Source organism: Salvelinus alpinus, chromosome 22 (assembly GCF_045679555.1).
Source record: "Salvelinus alpinus chromosome 22, SLU_Salpinus.1, whole genome shotgun sequence".
NCBI classification, from domain to species: domain Eukaryota; kingdom Metazoa; phylum Chordata; class Actinopteri; order Salmoniformes; family Salmonidae; genus Salvelinus; species Salvelinus alpinus.
The window spans coordinates 11,591,547-11,611,855 of record NC_092107.1 but is presented as its reverse complement, the minus strand read 5'-3'; the positions used below and the strand labels follow the sequence as shown (position 1 = coordinate 11,611,855).

The window sequence follows — 20,309 nt, the reverse complement described above, 5'->3', positions numbered from 1 at the left end:
AGCTTACAAGTCAGTCCCACGTCTGTATTCATCTGGGAGGATACGGGTCTGGATCCTGAAGAGAGAGGGGGGTGCATCACCTGAGTAAATTACTCTAAATTCAACAGGCTCTCACAGTCACTGCAGCATTCGACTTTTCCCACGTTGCTCCAAACGTCGAATACCTCTGCTATATCTCGTCTCCCTCGTCTTCCACCAGAGAATTAGCAAGTGTTTGTGCATTTGAGAGTGACCATAACAGCAAAGGTGACCATGACAAGTCTTCTACATTTGCATCCGCCAACACCATGCCAGTGCCAATAAACACAGTTGTCAATGTGAACGCTCTGTGTACACACAGAAGGTGAGAGGAGAGGTAGAACAGGCACCAGTAGGTGGGAAAAATGGAGGGATGGATGAAAAGCAAGACTGGAAGAGAGTGATAATGGAAAATGGTTGGTGTGTCGGTTGTGTTGTATTTGGAGTGGAACAGTGAGAGATGAGAGAGAGAGAGAGAGAGAGAGGAGGGGATAAACAGAGCAATGGAGGGAGGAGCAGAGCGATGATTCCTCTCTAATCCTCTGGACACGCACGAGCCGGGTGCCTGCAGACAGACCGAGAGTGTAAGAGAGTGAGTAGGCAGGTGGAGACGGAGAGAGTGTGAAGTCAAACTGTGAGGGGAGCAAGATGAAGGCAGAGGGAGGGAGGAGAAGAAGAAGAGCTATTATTCCTCTAGCACGCTGAGAGAAACCAGTGGGGAGCCTTCCTTACGAGCAGAAGCGAAGCAGCATTTCACTCTCGCTCTCTGCCAGAGTGAGAGAGGGGGAGAGCGAGCGAGTAAACGAGAGAGAGAGAGAGAGGTACACTACTCTACTGACAGTGTGAACAGAACGAGGAGATGAGAGAGGGAGGGTGAAGCAGAAAACTAGACAATGTGGAGGGAGAGCGGTAGGTAGCAGCTTGTTCAGGAGAGGTGGAGAGAGAGGCAGAGAAGCACAAGTCTAGCCACAGGGAAGGAGAGAGAGAGGACGGAGGAGAGACAGTGGAGGGAGGGAAGAGGAGGATGAGGGAGGAGTGGAGAGAGAAGACAGACGCTGATCTTTGACTGTTGAGGACAATGTGCGAGCGTGTGAGCGTGAAGTGTGCTTGTGAGACTGGGTGCGATGGATCACTGTTCCTGCACACTGTAAGTCTCAGTGCATGGCAGGGCGTTTAGAGTGTGTGAGTCTGGTTTCATTGTGTTTTACCAGACACAGCACAGTGGCTGAGGGATTACGACAGCTGGGGAGAGAGTGTGAGGCTCTTCTATGTGTGTTGTGGTAGCGAGCAGGTGTGTGTATGTGTGTGTGTGTGTGTGTGTGTGTGTGTGTGTGTGTGTGTGAAAGCAGCAGGGCAGCTGGAGACAGAGATAGGTAGAAAGGCCAGGTACACCTAGAGGGCAGGATCGCAGAGAGAGAGAACCCACGTGAGGACAGAACAAGTGAAACAGGGACACCAACTCTGCCACCAGATACAGTGCTTGTACGTGCGCGCGTCTGCACGGCGGCACACAGAGAACCAGCACACAGAGAACCGGCACCGGTCCAGTCATCTCAGGTCAGCGCGGTGGGGGTGGAGCCAGGGTCCATGGATATCCACTAGGCAGCCATGGGGGCCCAGTGAGCTGTAGTAGGTGACGCCCTCTGCCCCCAGTCCCACCCAGCAGCAGCACTCTCGCTTCCCCTCCGGTGGGTAGACGAAGGTGAGCCTAGGGCACCTGGAAGCCCCGAAGGAGGGCCTACAGCGGGTTTCCAGTGCCCAGAGGAGGAACCACGGCCATCATGGGGGAGTGGACCATCCTGGAGCGCCTCCTGGAGGCTGCCGTCCAGCAGCATTCCACCATGATCGGAAGGTAAGCAGCATACTGATATCTAGAGCAGGGGTATTCAAATCTGAGCCTGCAGGTCCAGAGTACTGCCGGTTGTGTTCTACCTGATAATGAATTGCACCCTGGTGTCCCAGCTCATTATCAGTCCCTGGTTAGAGGGAAATATTGAAAATCAGTAGTGGAACTGGCTTCAAAGTCCAGATTTGAATTGACCTGATCTAGAGGTTAAATTACATTACATTCAAAAGCTTTAATGTCACATTCACTTTGTCTTTGGATTCCATTCCGAAGGCTCAATCGCAAACACAATGGCCATAACATTAAAATTATACTAAAATAAAATAAGGAGATTACCATTTTAAAAGGGCAGATTGTTAATAAATGTCTCTGGTGTTGGCTGCAAAGGGCACTCTATCTATCCTCCATCGCTTTTGATGGGGATGATTAGAATATACTGTAGGCTCGGTATTGAATAGGGGGCTTATTGCAAGGATATTCTCTTCTGCATGGTCAGTTTGAGGCTCTCAATGAACCTTCCCCTCTGTGTGTCATCTCTATGTGTTGCAAATATGGTCTGATTGAGTCTGTGGCTTCCTGTCCAAAGTGGCTGATCAGAAGCTGAGAGGCTTTGTTTTAATCCTGTGGACAAAGTGATGGGATGTATGATGGAGGGAGGGGGGAGAACGGGGAGAGGAGAGATGCCATTGGTCCAAGGGGCTTCAGCTGTCAGAGTTTGAAACAGCACGAGGATGCAGAGACCTCATTTGACTTTCGCCCAGTCCATTCCTCTCACTTTCTCCTCTCACTCTCTCCTCTCACTCTATTCTCTCTCTCTCTCCCTTGCTCTCTCACACCCTCTCACACTTTCTCTTTCTCTCTTACTCTTTGATAGCGTGTCATGTCCTAAGTGTAGAAGGCATCAGAGAGCGTGTTTTCTCAGAGCTGTATGCAGCAGAAAGTGGTCTCCTTTGCTATGGTGTCTTCTGGGAAGTCTCTACAGAAGGCTGTGGCGTTGGTTGTGTCCTCATTATGGGCAGTGTGGTCACTGGTCCTCCCTGACATCTGCATAAAGATAAATGAATGCTCCAAGACTGCCGTGGAAAGTGTGCTCATTTGGCTTTGTGTGCGTCCCAAATGGCTCCCTATTCCCTACACACTGACTATACCAAACATTAAGAACACCTTCCTAATATTGAGTTGCAACCACCACTTTTGTCCTCAGAACAGCCTCAGTTCGTTGGGGCATGGACTTTACAAGGTGTTGAAAGCGTTCCACAGGGATGCTGGCCCACGTTGATTCCACAGTTGTGTCAAGACCATTCTTGATACACACGGAAAACTGTTGAGCGTGGAAAAACCCAGCAGCGTTGCAGTTCTTGACACAAACCACAGCGCCTGGCACCTACTACCATACCCCATTCAAAGGCACTTCACTCTTTAGTCTTGCCCATTAACCCTCTGAATGGCACACATACACAATCCATGTCTCATTTGTCTCAAAGCTTAAAAATCCTTCTTTAACCCGCCTTTCTCCTTCCCTTCATCTACACTGATTGAAGTGGATTTAACAAGTGACATAAATAAGGGATCATAGCTTTCACCTGGATCCAGTTCATGTCATGGAAAGAGCAGGTGTTCATAATGTTTTGTACACTCAGTGTATAGAGCACTACGTATGACCATGGTCATAAGTAATGTAGTATACTATCAAGTGAATAGGGTGTATTTTGGGATGTACATTTTGTTACTCAGTAAAGAGAAATCTCATTCATATCTGAGCTTTTGAGTTATTATTTCATTATATTACATATACACTACCGTTCAAAAGTTTGGGGTAATTTAGAAATGTCCTTGTTTTTGATAGACTCCTGGATGCTGGCCTTCTTGGCAGAGTTACTCTGTCCAGTGTCTGTGTTCTTTTGCCCATCTTAATCTTTTCTTTTTATTGGCCAGTCTGAGATATGGCTTTTTCTTTGCAACTCCCGGAGTCGCCTCTTCACTGTTGATGTTGAGACTGGTGTTTTGTGGGTACTATTTAATGAAGCTGCCAGTTGAGGACTTGTGAGGCGTCTGTTTCTCAAACTAGACACTCTAATGTACTTGTCCTCTTGCTCAGTTGTGCACCGGGGCCTCCCACTCCTCTTTCTATTCTGGTTAGAGACAGTTTGCGCTGTTCTGTGAAGGGAGTAGTACACAACGTTGTACGAGATCTTCAGTTTCTTGCCAATTTCTCGCATGGAATAACCTTCATTTCTCAGAACAAGAATAAACTGATGAGTTTCAGAAGAAAGTTATTTGTTTCTGGCCATTTTGAGCCTGTAATCGAACCCACAAATGCTGATGCTCCAGATACTCAACTAGTCTAAAGGCCCGTTTTATTGCTTCTTTAATCAGGACAACAGTTTTCAGCTGTGCTAACATAATTGCAAAAGGGTTTTCTAATGATCAATTAGCCTTTTAAAACGATAAACTTGGATTAGCTAACACAACATGCCATTGGAACACAGGAGTGATGGTTGCTGATAATGGGCCTCTGTGAATATTCCATTAAAAAAATCAGCTGTTTCCAGCTACACTAGTCATTTACAACATTAACAATGTCTACACTGTATTTCTGATCAATTTGATGATATTTTAATGGACACAAAATGTGCTTTTCTTTCAAAAACAAGGGCATTTCTCAGTGACCCCAAACTTTTGAACGGTAGTGTATGTTTTGAATTATATCACAAATGAATTGTAAGGTTCTTAGGTCATTGGTTGTCCTAATGCAGTGGAGGCTTAAAAGTGCAACTGCAGCTCAGCGAAGTACAAAAGAGCTGTCACTGTCAGTCATTGTTGATGTTTTCTCATCACAAAATCATGTCTTGCCAAATCTACTGTAAGCCTAGAGAGAGATTAAAACCAACATCCAGTATCGACTGTAGGCTACCTCATAATACAGTACTGGGCCATATAGCTAGCTGTCCATAATTTGTCATACAAGAGTAGATACTTTGAGTGTATACATTACATTATCAACTATTCAGCACATTCATTATAAGGTGACACATTATTTGAAGGGTACCTACATAACGACTTCATAACACATTCATAACACATTCATAACACTATCATAATCAGTGTGTCCATCGCTATGTCTATATGAATGTTCCTCCAGAACTAGCGCTACAGAATTACAGTATATTATGCATAGTGCCAAAGCTGCCTGACCCCTGGCTTCCACGGATCTGCGCTTCCATTAGGAGACGGACCAGTCAACCTGTATCCGGTAGCAGTAGTGATGCTATGAAGGATCACACCTCCCCTACTCATTCATGATCCACACTGATCATCTGAATTAGTCACCCACGCTAGAAGGAGTGAGAGCAAAGTGTTATTCACACTCTGACAGAGGCAGCCGCCATCGCGTCAGTCTGAAGAGGCTGGTTACAGTCATAGAAATGTAATTACTAGAATGGTAATCCGATATTCAAGTAATGTTCTGATTTACCCATTCTAGTGTCTTGTAGAAGTTCTATTTCTATGGTTACAGTATCAGTGTAAGAACTGTCCTCTCTCTCTCTCTCTGACAATAGTGTGAAAGGGTAAGATGGTAATATAAACATAAGCAAGAGGAGTATTAGAGTTCGAGTTAAAGCAGCTATTTTGTAGCTGACTCATTTTGTCATGTTTGCTTATCATCCACTGTTACACTCTTAGAAAAAAAAGGTGCTATCTAGAACCTAAAAGAGTTCATTGCCTGTCCCCATAGGAGAAACCTTTGAAGAACCCTTTTGGGTTCGATGTAGAACCCTTTCCACAGAGCGTTCTACTTGGAACCCAAAAGGGTTCTCCTATAGGTACAAATGAAAAACCCTTTGGAACCCTTTTTTCTAAGATTGTACTGTAAGTAGCTGGCATGTTATCTGGCAATTGCCTTGACTATTGTTCAGCCGCGGTTGACAGTGATGGCTCTCCATGACATGACATCTGACCTTGGCATCATTGCTGTTTAGAAACATTGTGGAAACTGGAAATTCCCCTGAGCACAAGTCCCTGATTGGTCCTTATACTGTGGGGCTCCTCATTGGTCACTGTCTGAAGATGCGATGGAATAAGGAAGGAAGCATCATGGCTCCCTTATTCCCCCTGGTGATGCCACTGTGCATTCCCTCAGGACGACACGAAAACAAACTGGCTGCTTTTCAACATGAATCACATTAATTGCATTAGCATCAACACACGCGGGAGAGATGCCACATTCCTTTCCCAAGACAGTGTGTGTGTGTGTGTGTGTGTGTGTGTGTGTGTGTGTGTGTGTGTGTGTGTGTGTGTGTGTGTGTGTGTGTGTGTGTGTGTGTGTGTGTGTGTGTGTGTGTGTGTGTGTGTGTGTGTGTGTGTGCGCATGCGCATGCGTGTGTGTGTGTGCGCATGCGTGTGTGTGTGTGCGCATGCGTGCGTGCGTATGATTTATCAGATGTCGTCCACTTGGAAATAGAATTCCTGGCTGAGCTCAGATAGTGGCTTCCTTCCATTGATAGGCAGGCTGGAGAGGGAGAGAGCATGACTGAACACTGGCCACATACCAGGGTTCCTATTGAACTAACCTTTGATCTCGACACTGATGCCCATTGTTGGAAGGAAGAGCCTCAAAACAGGCAGAGATCATAATGATTTGGCTATAACCCAGCTTCATGACTGAGGAGCGCTATGGACAGTTGGTGGGAAAACATTGTAGACAGCAACAGACATAGGGAGTAGGAGTTGGTAAAACTTTTTGTTTTGAGTTAGGTACAATTTGATTAACTTATTATTTTGAGTTGGGTTAGACTTGGATAGAGGAGTAGGTAATGGAACATGTGAGGGAACCCATGCTCCAGTCAGGTTAAACCTGATGGAAACCATGTGGTTGGACACCAATTAGTGTGATATTTTAACCTGATGGATTTGTTGTAGTTACTTACTAATCATAGTAGCGCTGAAGCAAGCAGCCCAAACGATGGCTTCCAGAAACAGGGTCTACCATACTTACCATACAGTGCCTTGCGAGAGTACTCACCCCCTTGGTATTTTTCCTTTAAAAAAATGTATTTCACCTTTATTTAACCAGGTAGACTAGTTGAGAACAAGTTCTCATTTGCAACTGCGACCTGGCCAAGATAAAGCATAGCAATTTGACACAACAACAACACAGAGTTACACATGGAATAAACAAAACATACAGTCAATAATACAGTAGAAAAATAAGTCTATATACAATGTGAGCAAATGAGGTGAGATAAGGGAGGTAAAGGCAAAAAAAGGCCATGGTGGTGAGGTAAATACAATATAGCAAGTAAAACACTGGAATGGTAGATTTGCAGTGGAAGAATGTGCAAAGTAGAAATATAAATAATGGGGTGCAAAGGAGCAAAATAAATAAATACAGTAGGGGAAGAGGTAGTTGTTTGGGCTAAATTATAGATGGGCTATGTACAGGTGCAGTAATCTGTGAGCTGCTCTGACAGCTGGTGCTTAAAGCTAGTGAGGGAGATAAGTGTTTCCAGCTTCAGAGATTTTTGCAGTTCGTTCCAGTCATTGGCAGCAGAGAACTGTAAGGAAAGACGACCAAAGGAGGAATTGGCTTTGGGGGTGACCGGTGAGATATACCTGCTGGAGCGCGTGCTACGAGTGTGTGCTAATATGGTGACCAGTGAGCTGAGATAAGGCGGGGCTTTACCTAGCAGGGACTTGTAAATAACCTGCAGCCAGTGGGTTTGGCGATGAGTATGAAGCGAGGGCCAACCAACGAGAGCGTACAGCTCGCAATGGTGGGTAGTGTATGGGGCTTTAGTGACAAAACGGATGGCACTGTGATAGACTGCATCCAGTTTGTTGAGTAGAGTGTTGGAGGCTATTTTATAGATGACATCACCGAAGTCGAGGATCGGTAGGATGGTCAGTTTTACGAGGGTATGTTTGGCAGCATGAGTGAAGGATGCTTTGTTGCGATATAGGAAGACGATTCTAGATTTCATTTTGGATTGGAGATGCTTAATGTGAGTCTGGAAGGAGAGTTTACAGTCTAACCAGACACCTAGGTATTTGTAGTTGTCCACGTATTCTAAGTCAGAGCCGTCCAGAGTAGTGATGTTGGACAGGCGGGCAGGTGCGGGCAGTGATCGATTGAAGAGCATGCATTTAGTTTTCTCTTGCGTTTAAGAGCAGTTGGAGGCCACGGAAGGAGAGTTGTATGGCATTGAATCTCGTCTGGAGGTTAGTTAACACAGTGTCCAAAGAGGGGCCAGAAGTATACAGAATGGTGTCATCTGCGTAGAGGTGTATCAGAGAATCACCAGCAGCAAGAGCAACATCATTGATGTATACAGAGAAGAGAGTCGGCCCGAGGATTGAACCCTGTGGCACCCCCATAGAGACTGCCAGAGGTCCGGACAACAGGCCCTCCGATTTGACACACTGAACTCTATCAGAGAAGTAGTTGGTAAACCAGGCAAGGCAATCATTTGAGAAACTAAGGCTGTCGAGTCTGCCAATAAGAATGTGGTGATTGACAGAGTCGAAAGCCTTGGCCAGGTCGATGAATACGGCTGCGCAGTAATGTCTCTTATGGATGGCGGTTATGATGTCGTTTAGGACCTTGAGCGTGGCTGAGATGCACCCATGACCAGCTCTGAAACCAGTTTGCATAGCGGAGAAGGTACGGTGTTCTTCGAAATGGTCGGTAATCTGTTTGTTAACTTGGCTTTCGAAGACCTTAGAAAGACAGGGTAGGATAGATATAGGTCTGTAGCAGTTTGGGTCTAGAGTGTCACCCCCTTTGAAGAGGGGGATGACCGCGGCAGCTTTCCAATCTTTGGGAATCTCAGACGATACGAAAGAGAGGTTGAACAGGCTAGTAATAGGGGTTGCAACAATTTCGGCAGATAATTTTAGAAAGAGAGGGTCCAGATTGTCTAGCCCGGCTGATTTGTAGGGGTCCAGATTTTGCAGCTCTTTCAGAACATCAGCTATCTGGATTTGGGTGAAGGAGAAATGGTGGGGGCTTTGGCGGGTTGCTGTGGGGGGTGCAGGGCAGTTGACCGGGGTAGGGGTAGCCAGGTGGAAAGCATGGCCAGCCGCAGAGAAATGCTTATTGAAATTCTCAATTATAGTGGATTTATCGGTGGTGACAGTGTTTCCTAGCCTCAGAGCAGTGGGCAGCTGGGAGGAGGTGCTCTTATTCTCCATGAACTTTACAGTGTCCCAGAACTTTTTTGAGTTAGTACTACAGGATGCAAATTTCTGTTTGAAAAAGCTAGCCTTAGCTTTCCTAACTTCCCTGAAAAGTTGCATATCACGGGGGCTATTTGATGCTATTGCAGAACGCCACAGGATGTTTTTGTGCTGGTCAAGGGCAGACAGGTCTGGAGTGAACCAAGGACTATATCTATTCCTAGTTCAAATTTTTTTGAATGGCGTATGCTTATTTAAGATGGTGAGGAAGGCACTTTTAAAGAATAGGCAGGCATCATCTACTGACGGAATGAGGTCAATGTCATTCCAGGATACCCCGGGCCAGGTCGATTAGAAAGGCCTGCTCGCAGAAGTGTTTTAGGGAGCGTTTGACAGTGATGAGGGGTGGTCGTTTGGTCGCAGACCCATTACGGATGCAGGCAATGAGGCAGTGATCGCTGAGATCAGAAGAGGTGTATTTGGAGGGCGAGTTAGTTAGGATGACATCTATGAGGGTGCCCGTGTTTACGGATTTGAAGTTGTACCTGGTAGGTTCATTGATCATTTGTGTGAGATTGAGGGCATCAAGTTTAGATTGTAGGATGGCCGGGTATTAAACCTGGTATTAAAATGGATTTTGGGGGGGGGGTTGTATCATTTGATTTACACAACCTGCCTACCACTTTGAAGATGCAAAATATTTTTTATTGTGAAAGAAACAAGAAATAAGACAAAAAAACTGTAAACTTGAGTGTGTGTAGCTATTAACCCCCCCCCCCCAAAGTCAATATTTTGCAGAGCCACCTTTTGCAGCAATTACAGCTGCAAGTCTTGTGGTATGTCGCTATGAGCTGGCACATCTAGCCACTGAGATTTTTGCCCATTCTTCAAGGCAAAACTGCTCCAGCTCCTTCAAGTAGGATGGGTTCAGGATGGGTTCATTGTACAGCAATCTTTAAGTCATACCACAGATTCTCAATTGGATTGAGGTCTGGGCTTTGACTAGGCCATTCCAAGACATTTAAATGTTTCCCCTTAAACCACTCGAGTGTTGCTTCAGCAGTATGCTCAGGGTCATTGTGCTGCTGGAAGATGAACCTCCGTCCTAGTCTCAAATCTCTGGAAGACTGAAACAGGTTTCCCTCAAGAATTTCCCTGTATTTAGCGCCATCCATCATTCCTTCAATTCTGACCAGTTTCCTAGTCCCTGCTGATGAAAAACATCCCCACAGCATGATGCTCCCACCACCATGCTTCACTGTGTTCTCGGGGTGATGAGAGGTGTTGGGTTTGCGCCAAACATAGCATTTTCCTTTATGGCCAAAAGGCTAAATTTTAGTCTCATCTGACCAGAGTACCTTCTTCCATATATTTGGGGAGTCTCCCACATGCCTTTTGGCGAACACCAAACGGGTTTGCTTATTTTTTTCTTTAAGCAATGGCTTTTTTCTGGCCACTCTTCCATAAAGCCCAGCTCGGTGGAGAGTACAGCTTAAAGTGGTCCTATGGACAGATACTCCAATCTCCGCTGGGGAGCTTTGCAGCTCCTTCAGGGTTATCTTTGGTCTCTTTGTTGCCTCTCTGATTAATGCCCTCCTTGCCTGGTCCGTGAGTTTTGGTGGGCGGCCTTCTCTTGGCAAGTTTGTTGTGGTGCCATAGTCTTTAACATTTTTAATAATGGATTTAATGGTGCTCCGTGGGATGTTCAAAGTTTCAGATATTTTTTTATAACCCAACCCTGATCTGTACTTCTCCACAACTTTCTCCCTGACCTGTTTGGAGAGCTCCTTGGTCTTCATGGTGCCGCTTGCTTGGTGGTGTCCCTTGCTTAATGGTGTTGCAGACTCTGGGGCCTTTCAGAACAGGTGTATATATACTGAAATCATGTGACAGATCATGTGACACATAAATAAAGTCCACCTGTGTGCAATCTAACTAATTATGTGACTTCTGAAGGTAATTGGTTGCACCAGATCTTATTTAGGGGCATCATAGAAAATACATATGCACGCACCACTTTTTAAAATATTTTTAAATAATTTTCTGAAACAATTTTTTTTTCTTTTCACTTCACCAATTTGGACTATTTTGTGTATGTCCATTATATGAAATCCAAATAAAAATCAATTTAAATTACAGGTTGTAATGCAACAAAATAGGAAAAACACCAAGGGGGATGAACATTTTTGCAAAGCACTGTAGGTAGAGGAGCAAGCCTACATGGCATGGCATACTCTGTGCCTTGCCTCAGGGTAATATCATTGCGGAGTCCCCCACAGGTCTATTTATTACCGTCCTCATTTCAGATACATTGGCCCCTAGAGTGTTTACAGTCGCTTATTCCCCTTACAGCATGGGTAGGCAACTAGATCAGAGCGAATGGTCGGTTGTTATTTTGAAATACATAATCATAAACCTTGATTACACTGAGACATGGTCAGAGGGCTGGAAAATAATAATAATTTGTACACTATATATATGTCTCTTTTTTTTATTAGTGGGAATACTTGGGAACAGACTTCCTAAATTACATATTTTTTCTGCTGAATTCCTGGTCTTATTTTTACCAAAAACTACACTGAACAAAAATATAAATGGAACATGCAACAGTTTAAAATATTTTATTGTTAATTTTACTGAGTTAACAGTTCATATAGGAAATCAATCTTTGAAATATATTCATTAGGCCCTAATCTATAGATTTCACATTAACTGAGAATACAGATATGCATATTGGTCACAGATACCTTAAAAAAAAGATAGGGGTGTGGATCAGAAAACCAGTCAGTATCTGGTGTGACCACCATTTGCCTCATGCAGCACGACACATCTCCTTCGCATAGAGTTGATCAGGCTATTGATTGTGGCCTGTGGAATGTAGTCCAACTCCTCTTCAATGTCTGTGCAAAGTTGCTGGATATTGGCGGGAACTAGGACACGCTGTCTTACACATTGATCCAGAGCATCCCAAACATGCTCAATGGGTGACATATCTGGAAGAACTGGGACATTTTCAGCTTCCAGGAATTGTGTACAGATCCTTGTGACATGGGGCCGTGAATTATCATCCTGAAACATGAGGTGATGGCGGCGGATGAATGGCCTAACAATGGGCCTCAGAATCTCGTCCCGGTATCAAATTGCCATCAATAAAATGCAATTGGAAAGGTTCAGAACTTTTGTGAAACATCACAGGACAGTTGAAAAATATATGGCAAATAGAAATCAAAACTGGATGGGAGGGGTTGAGTGGAGCTGAAGGGTGGGACTAAAAACAACAAGTTAACTAATGTAAAATATACTGGGTCTGTAAAATGTATAGAGGTTCAGAATTTTTGTGAAACAGCACAGTCAACATATATGCCAACTAGAAAGCAAAACTGGATGGTCTTCAGCGATAGATGGGAGGGGATGAGGGTAGCTGAAGGATGGGATAAAAAAAGAAGAGAAAAATACATTATGTCCATAAAATGTATATACTGTAGTATGTATAAGCTGGAAGTAGAAGCCTAGGTGTTGTTGTCCATTAGTTTACTCCAATTAGGGGAGGGGTGGTACAGTTAGGGGAACATAATAAATAATTTTAAAAAGATACAGTGGCAAGAAAAAGTATGTGAACCCTTTGGAATTACCTGGATTTCTGCATAAATGAGTCATAAAATTTGATCTGATCTTCATCTAAATCACAACAATAGACAAACACAGTGTGCTTCAAATAATAACACACAAATTATTGTATTTTTCTTGTCTATATTGAATACATAATTTAAACATTCACAGTGTATGTTGGAAAAAGTATGTGACCTCCTAGGCTAATGATTTCTCCAAAAGCTAATTAGAGTCAGGTGTCAGCTAACCTGGAGTCCAATCAATGAGACGAGATTGGAGATGTTGGTTAGAGCTGCCCTGCCCTATGAAAAAACTCACAAAATTTGAGTTTTCTACTCACAAGAAGCATTGCCTGATGTGAACCATGCCTCGAACAAAATTAAGATTAAGAATTGTTAATTTGCATTAAACTGGAAAGGGTTACAAAAGTATCTCAAAGCCTTGATGTTCACGGTCCATGGTAAGTCCACGGTAAGACAAATTGTCTATAAATGGAGAAAGTTCAGCACTGTTGCTACTCTCCTTAAGAGTGGCCGTCCTGCAAAGATGACTGCAAGAGCACAGTGCAGAAGGCTCAATGAGGTTAAGAAGAATCCTAGAGTATCAGCTAGACTTACAGAAATCTCTGGAACATGCTAACATCTCTGTTGACGAGTACCATACATGTAAACACTAAACAAGAATGGTGTTCATAGGAGGACACCATGGAAGAAGCCACTGCTGTCCAATAAAAACATTGTTGCACGTCTGAAGTTTCTCAAAAGAGCACTTAGATGTTCCACAGCGCTTCTGGCAAAATATTCTGTGGACAGGTTAAACTACAGTTGAGTTGTTTGGAAGGAACACACCACACTATGTGTGGGGGAAAAAAGGCACAGCACACCAACATCAAAACCTCATCCCAACTGTAAAGTATGGTGGAGGGAGCATCATGGTTTGGGGCTGCTTTGCTGCCTCAGGCCCTGGACAGCTTGCTATCATCAACGGAAAAATGAATTCCCAAGTTTATCAAGACATTTTGCAGGAGAATGTAAGGCTGTCTGTCCGCCAATTGACGCTCAACAGAAGTTGGGTGATGCAACAGGACAACGACCCAAAACACAGAAGTAAATGTTATTTTAGTGTTCCCTTTATTTTTTTGAGCAGTGTATATACAGTACCAGTCAACATTTTGGACACACCTACTCATTCAAGGGTTTTGATTTATTTTTACAATTTTCTACATTGTAGAATAATAGTGAAGACATCTAAACTATGAAATAACACATGGAATCATGTAGTTAGCAAAAAAGTGTTGAACAAATCAAAATATATTTTATATTTGAGATTCTTCAAAGTAGCCACCTTTTTCCTTGATAATAGCGTTGTGACAACTTTGAAGAATCTAAAATATATTTAGATTTGTTTAACACTTTTTTGGTTTCTACATGATTCCATATACAGTGGGGAGAACAAGTATTTGATACACTGCCGATTTTGCAGGTTTTCCTACTTACAAAGCATGTAGAGGTCTGTAATTTTTATCATAGGTACACTTCAACTGTGAGAGACGGAATCTAAAACAAAAATCCAGAAAATCACATTGTATGATTTTTAAGTAATTCCTTTGCATTTTATTGCATGACATAAGTATTTGATACATCAGAAAAGCAGAACTTAATATTTGGTACAGAAACCTTTGTTTGCAATTACAGAGATCATACATTTCCTGTAGTTCTTGACCAGGTTTGCACACACTGCAGCAGGGATTTTGGCCCACTCCTCCATACAGACCTTCTCCAGATCCTTCAGGTTTCGGGGCTGTCGCTGGGCAATACGGAATTTCAGCTCCCTCCAAAGATTTTCTATTGGGTTCAGGTCTGGAGACTGGCTAGACCACTCCAGGACCTTGAGATGCTTCTTACGGAGCCACTCCTTAGTTGCCCTGGCTGTGTGTTTCGGGTCATTGTCATGCTGGAAGACTCAGCCACGACCCATCTTCAATGCTCTTACTGAGGGAAGGAGGTTGTTGGCCAAGATCTCGCGATACATGGCCCCATCCATCCTCCCCTCAATACGGTGCAGTCGTCCTGTCCCCTTTGCAGAAAAGCAGCCCCAAAGAATGATGTTTCCACCTCCATGCTTCACGGTTGGGATGGGTTCTTGGGGTTGTACTCATCCTTCTTCTTCCTCCAAACACAGCGAGTGGAGTTTAGACCAAAAAGTTATATTTTTGTCTCATCAGACCACATGACCTTCTCCCATTCCTCCTCTGGATCATCCAGATGGTCATTGGCAAACTTCAGACGGGCCTGGACATGCGCTGGCTTGAGCAGGGGGACCTTGCGTGCGCTGCAGGATTTTAATCCATGACGGCGTAGTGTGTTACTAATGGTTTTCTTTGAGACTGTGGTCCCAGCTCTCTTCAGGTCATTGACCAGGTCCTGCCGTGTAGTTCTGGGCTGATCCCTCACCTTCCTCATGATCATTGATGCCCCACGAGGTGATATCTTGCATGGAGCCCCAGTCCGAGGGTGATTGACCGTCATCTTGAACTTCTTCCATTTTCTAATAATTGCGCCAACAGTTGTTGCCTTCTCACCAAGCTGCTTGCCTATTGTCCTGTAGCTCGTCCCAGCCTTGTGCAGGTCTACAATTTTATCCCTGATGTCCTTACACAGCTCTCTGGTCTTGGCCATTGTGGAGAGGTTGGAGTCTGTTTGATTGAGTGTGTGGACAGGTGTCTTTTATACAGGTAACGAGTTCAAACAGGTGCAGTTAATGCAGGTAATGAGTGGAGAACAGGAGGGCTTCTTAAAGAAAAACTAACAGGTCTGTGAGAGCCGGAATTCTTACTGGTTGGTAGGTGATCAAATACTTATGTCATGCAATAAAATGCAAATTAATTACTTAAAAATCATACAATGTGATTTTCTGGATTTTTGTTTTAGATTCCGTCTCTCACAGTTGAAGTTTACCTATGATAAAAATTACAGACCTCTACATGCTTTGTAAGTAGGAAAACCTGCAAAATCGGCAGTGTATCAAATACTTGTTCTCCCCACTGTATGTTATTTCATAGTTTTGATGTCTTCACTATTATTTTATATATATATTATATATATGTATACAGAGCGTTCGGAAAGTATTCAGACCCCTTCAGTTTTTCCACATTTTGTTACGGTACAGCCTTATTTTAAAATTGATTAAATTCTCTTTTTCCCTCATCAATCTACACACAATACCCCATGATGACAAAGCGAAAACAGGTTTTTAGAAAGGTTTGCAAATTAATAAAATTTTGAAAAACGATGAAATACCTTATTTACATAAGTATTCAGACCCTTTGCTATGAGACTCTAAATTGTGCTCAGGTGCATCCTGTTTTCCATTGATCATCCATGAGATGTTTCTATAACTTGATTGGAGTCCACCTGTGGTAAATTCAATTGAATGGATATGATTTGGAAAGGCAGGTCCCACAGTTGACAGTGCATGTCAGAGCAAAAACCAAGCCATGAGGTTAAAGGAATTGTCCGTAGAGCTCCGAAACAGGTGTGTATCGAGGCATATTTTTTATTTATTTTATTTTATTTAACTTGGCAAGTCAGTTAAGAACAAATCCTTATTTACAACGAGGGCCTACCCCGGCCAAATCCCTAACCCAGACGATCCAGTTGTGCACCACCCAATCACGGCCAGTTGTGATACAGCCTGAAATCGAACCAGGGTCTGTAGTGACCCCTCTAGCACTGAGATGCAGTGCCTTAGACCGCTGCGCCACTCGGGATCCCAGATCTGGGGAAGGATCCGAAAAAGTTCTGCAGCATTGAAGGTCCCCAAGAACACAGTGGCCGCCATCATTCTTAAATGGAAAAAGTTTGGAACCACCAAGACTCTTCCTAGAGCTGGCTGCACAGCTAAACTCTGACAAAGCTCCAGAGTTCCTCTGTGGAGATGGGAGAACCTTGCAGAAGGACAACCATTTCTGCAGCACTCCACCAAACCAGGCCTTTATAGTAGAGGCACCTAAAGGACTTTCAGACCATGAGAAACAAGATTCTCTGGTCTGATGAGACCACAATTGAACTCTTTTGCCTGAATGCCAAGTATCACATCTGAAGGAAACCTGGCACCATTCCTACAGTGAAGCATGGTGGTGGCAGCATCATGCTGTGGGGATGTTTTTCAGCGGCAGGGACTGGGAGACTAGTCAGGATCAAGGGAACGATGAACGGACCAAAGTACAGAAAGATCCTAGATGAAAACTTGCTAAAGAGTGCTCAGGACCTCAGACTGGGGTGAAGGTTCACCTTCCAACAAGACAACGACCCTAAGCACACAGCCAAGACAATGCTGCAGTGGCTTCGGGACAAGTCTCTGAATGTCCTTGAGTGGCCCAGCCAGAGCTGGACTTAAACGCGATCGAACTTCTCTGGAGAGACCTGAAAATACAGTTGAAGTCGGAAGTTTACATACACCTTAGTCAAATACATTTAAACTCAGTTTTTCACAATTCCTGACATTTAATCCTAGGAAAAAAATCCTCTCTTAGGTCAGTTAGGATCACCCACTTTATTTTAAGAATGTGAAATGTCATAATAATAGTTGAGAGAATGATTTATTTCAGCTTTTATTTCTTTCATCACATTCCCAGTGGGTCAAAAGTTTACATGCTACCAAATACTAATTGAGTGTATTGCCTTTAAATTGTTTGACTTGGGTCAAACTTTTCGGGAGCCTTCCACAAGCTTCCCACAATAAGTTGGGTGACAGAGCTGGTGTAACTGAGTCAGGTTTGTAGGCCTCCTTGCTCGCACAAGCTTTTTCAGTTCTGCCCACAAATGTTCTATAGGGTTGAGGTCAGGGCTTTGTGATGGCCACTCCAATACCTTGACTTTGTTGTCCTTAAGCCATTTTTACACAACTTCGGAAGTATGCTTGGGGTCATTGTCCATTTGGAAGACCCATTTGCGACCAAGCTTTAACTTCCTGACTGATGTCTTGAGATGTTGCTTCAATATATCCACATAATCTTTCATCCTCATGATGCCATCTATTTTGTGAAGTGCACCAGTCCCTCCTGCAGCAAAGCACCCCCACAACATGATGCTGCCACCCCCGTACTTCACGGTTGGGATGGTGTTCTTCGGCTTGCAATCCTCCCCCTTTTTCCTCCAAACATAACGATGGTCATTATGGCCAAACAGTTCTATTTCTGTTTCATCAGACCAGAGGACATTTCTCCAAAAAGTACGATCTTTGTCGCCATGTGCAGTTGCAAACTGTAGTCCGTCTTTTTAATGGCGGTTTTGGAGCAGTGGTTTCTTCCTTGCTGAGCGGCCTTTCAGGTTATGTCGATATTGGACTCGTTTTACTGTGGATATAGCTACTTTTATACCGGTTTCCTCCAGCATCTTCACAAGGTCCTTTGCTGTTGATTTGCACTTTTCATCTCTAGGAGACAGAACGCGTCTCCTTCCTGAGCGGTATGACGGCTGCGTGGTCCCATGGTGTTTATACTTGCGTACTATTGTTTGTACAGATGAGCGTGGTACCTTCAGGCGTTTGGAAATTGCTCCCAATGATGAACCAGACTTGTGGAGGTCTACAATTTCTTTTCTGAGGTCTTGGCTGAATTCTTTTGATTTTCCCATGATGTCAAGCAAAGAGGCACTGAGTTTGAAGGTAGGCCTTGAAATACATCCACAGGTACACCTCCAATTGGCTCAAATTATGTCAATGAGAAGCTTCTAAAGCCATGATCATTTTCTGGAATATTCCAAGCTGTTTAAAGGCACAGTCAACTTAGTGTATGTAAACTTCTGATCCACTGGAATTGTGATACAGTGAATTATAAGTGAAATAATCTGTCTGTAAACAATTGTTGGGAAAATTACTTGTGTCATGCACAAAGTAGATGTCCTAACCGACTTGCCAAAACTATAGTTTGTTAACAAGAAATTTGTGGAGTTGTTGAAAAACTAGTTTTAATTATTCCAACCTAAGTGTATGTAAACTTCCGACTTCAACTGTAGCTGTGCAGCGATGCTCCCCATCCAACCTGACATGTGATATTTCAGATTCAGATTTTATATAAATTTGCAAAAATGTAAAAAAACAAAACAGTTTTTGCTTTGTCATTCTGGGATATTGTGTGTAGAAACTATTTAATCCGTTTAAGAATAAAGCTGTAATGTAACAAAATGTGGAAAAAGTCAAGCGGTCTGAATATTTTTCCAAATGTACTGTATATATATTTACAAAAAATGTATATAGGGGATTGGAAATGATGCAGACAATTACATTGATGGAAGCTACAATCTATCTGCAATATTTAAACTGATTGTGTTCGTTGTCCGTAGCTTATGCCTTCCCATATCATAAGCCCATCGCCACAATGGGGCACTCTGTTCACAATGTCTGCCATCTGCCCGGTGCAGTTGAAACCGGGATTCATCTGTGAAGAGCCAACTTCTTCAGCGTGCCAGTAGCCATCAAAGGTGAGCATTGGCCCACCAAAGTCGGTTACGACGCCGAGCACGCAGATGAGCTTCCCTGAGACTGTTTCTGACAGTTTGTGTGGAAATTCTTTGGTTGTGCAAACCCACAGTTTCATCCGCTGTCCGGGTAGCTGGTCTAAGACGATCCTGCAGGTGAAGAACCCGGATGTGGAGGTCCTGGGCTAGGTTACACCTAGTCTGCGGTTGTGAGGCCAGTTGGATGTTCTACCAAAATCTCTAAAACAACATTGGAGGTGGCTTATGGTAGAGAAATTAACATTACATTCAATGGCATCAGCTCTGGTGGACATTCCTGCAGTCAGCATGCCAATTGCATGCTCCCTCAAAACTTGAGACATCTGTATTTTTGTGTTGTGTGACAAAACTTCACATTTTAGAGTGGTCTATTATTATCCCTAGCACAAGGTGTAATAATCATGCTGTTTAATTAGCTTCTTAATATGCCACACCTGTCAGGTGGATGGATTGTCTTGGCAAAGGAGAAATGCTCACTAACAATGACGTAAACAAATTTGTGCACAAAATCTGAGAGAAATAAGCTTTTTGTGCGTATGGAAAAGTATTGGGATCTTTTACTTCAGCTCATGAAACTTGGGACCAACACTTTATATGTTGCGTTTTATATTTTTGTTCAGTATAAAATCTACCCCCCAAAAAACGTTGGGGGACCAACCTTTCTATGCGGGTCGGTTTTGGTTCCGCGGGACACCTGTTGCTGACACCTGCCCTACAGCTAATAAATGTGTCTATCAACATGCACCACAGCGTATAAAAATGTGTACAAATGCATTTCGATGCAAATATATTCTCATTTCCCGTATTCTCCTCTCCACTGGATGTTTCTTTCTTGATTTTTCCAGTTTTCTGTTCTCCTTCCATATCTCCCACCCATCTCTCTTTTCACCCTTTCCTCCCACAACCCATTCCTCCTCTCTCGCCGTGTCTTATTTTCTTTCCATTATTCCAATTACTCATCCTTACGATCCTTTAACGCTAAGCTCCCTGTCATCACTGTTAAAGCCACACAGATAAACCCTTGTCTTTTGTGTATGGATGAGTGTTTGGATAAACCATGTCACTTTGAAAAAGCCGGAAGATATCCTATACACAGTTGTTACATTCAGAGACTGAGTGTTTTTCTCTCCATGGGGTTCTAT

At 43.5% G+C, this 20,309-nt stretch overlaps 1 protein-coding gene across 1 annotated transcript in view; it reads left to right on the top strand.

Annotated features, from left to right (window-relative positions):
* Positions 1–470: 470 nt before the first annotated feature.
* LOC139548996 (gap junction delta-2 protein-like) overlaps positions 471–20,309 on the top strand; it is a 38,585-nt gene continuing 18,746 nt past the window's right edge. The window contains exon 1 of the mRNA XM_071359030.1: positions 471–1,870. Coding sequence (XP_071215131.1) covers positions 1,800–1,870 — 71 coding nt within the window. The 5' untranslated portion in view covers positions 471–1,799. The remainder of the gene's footprint in view (positions 1,871–20,309) is intronic.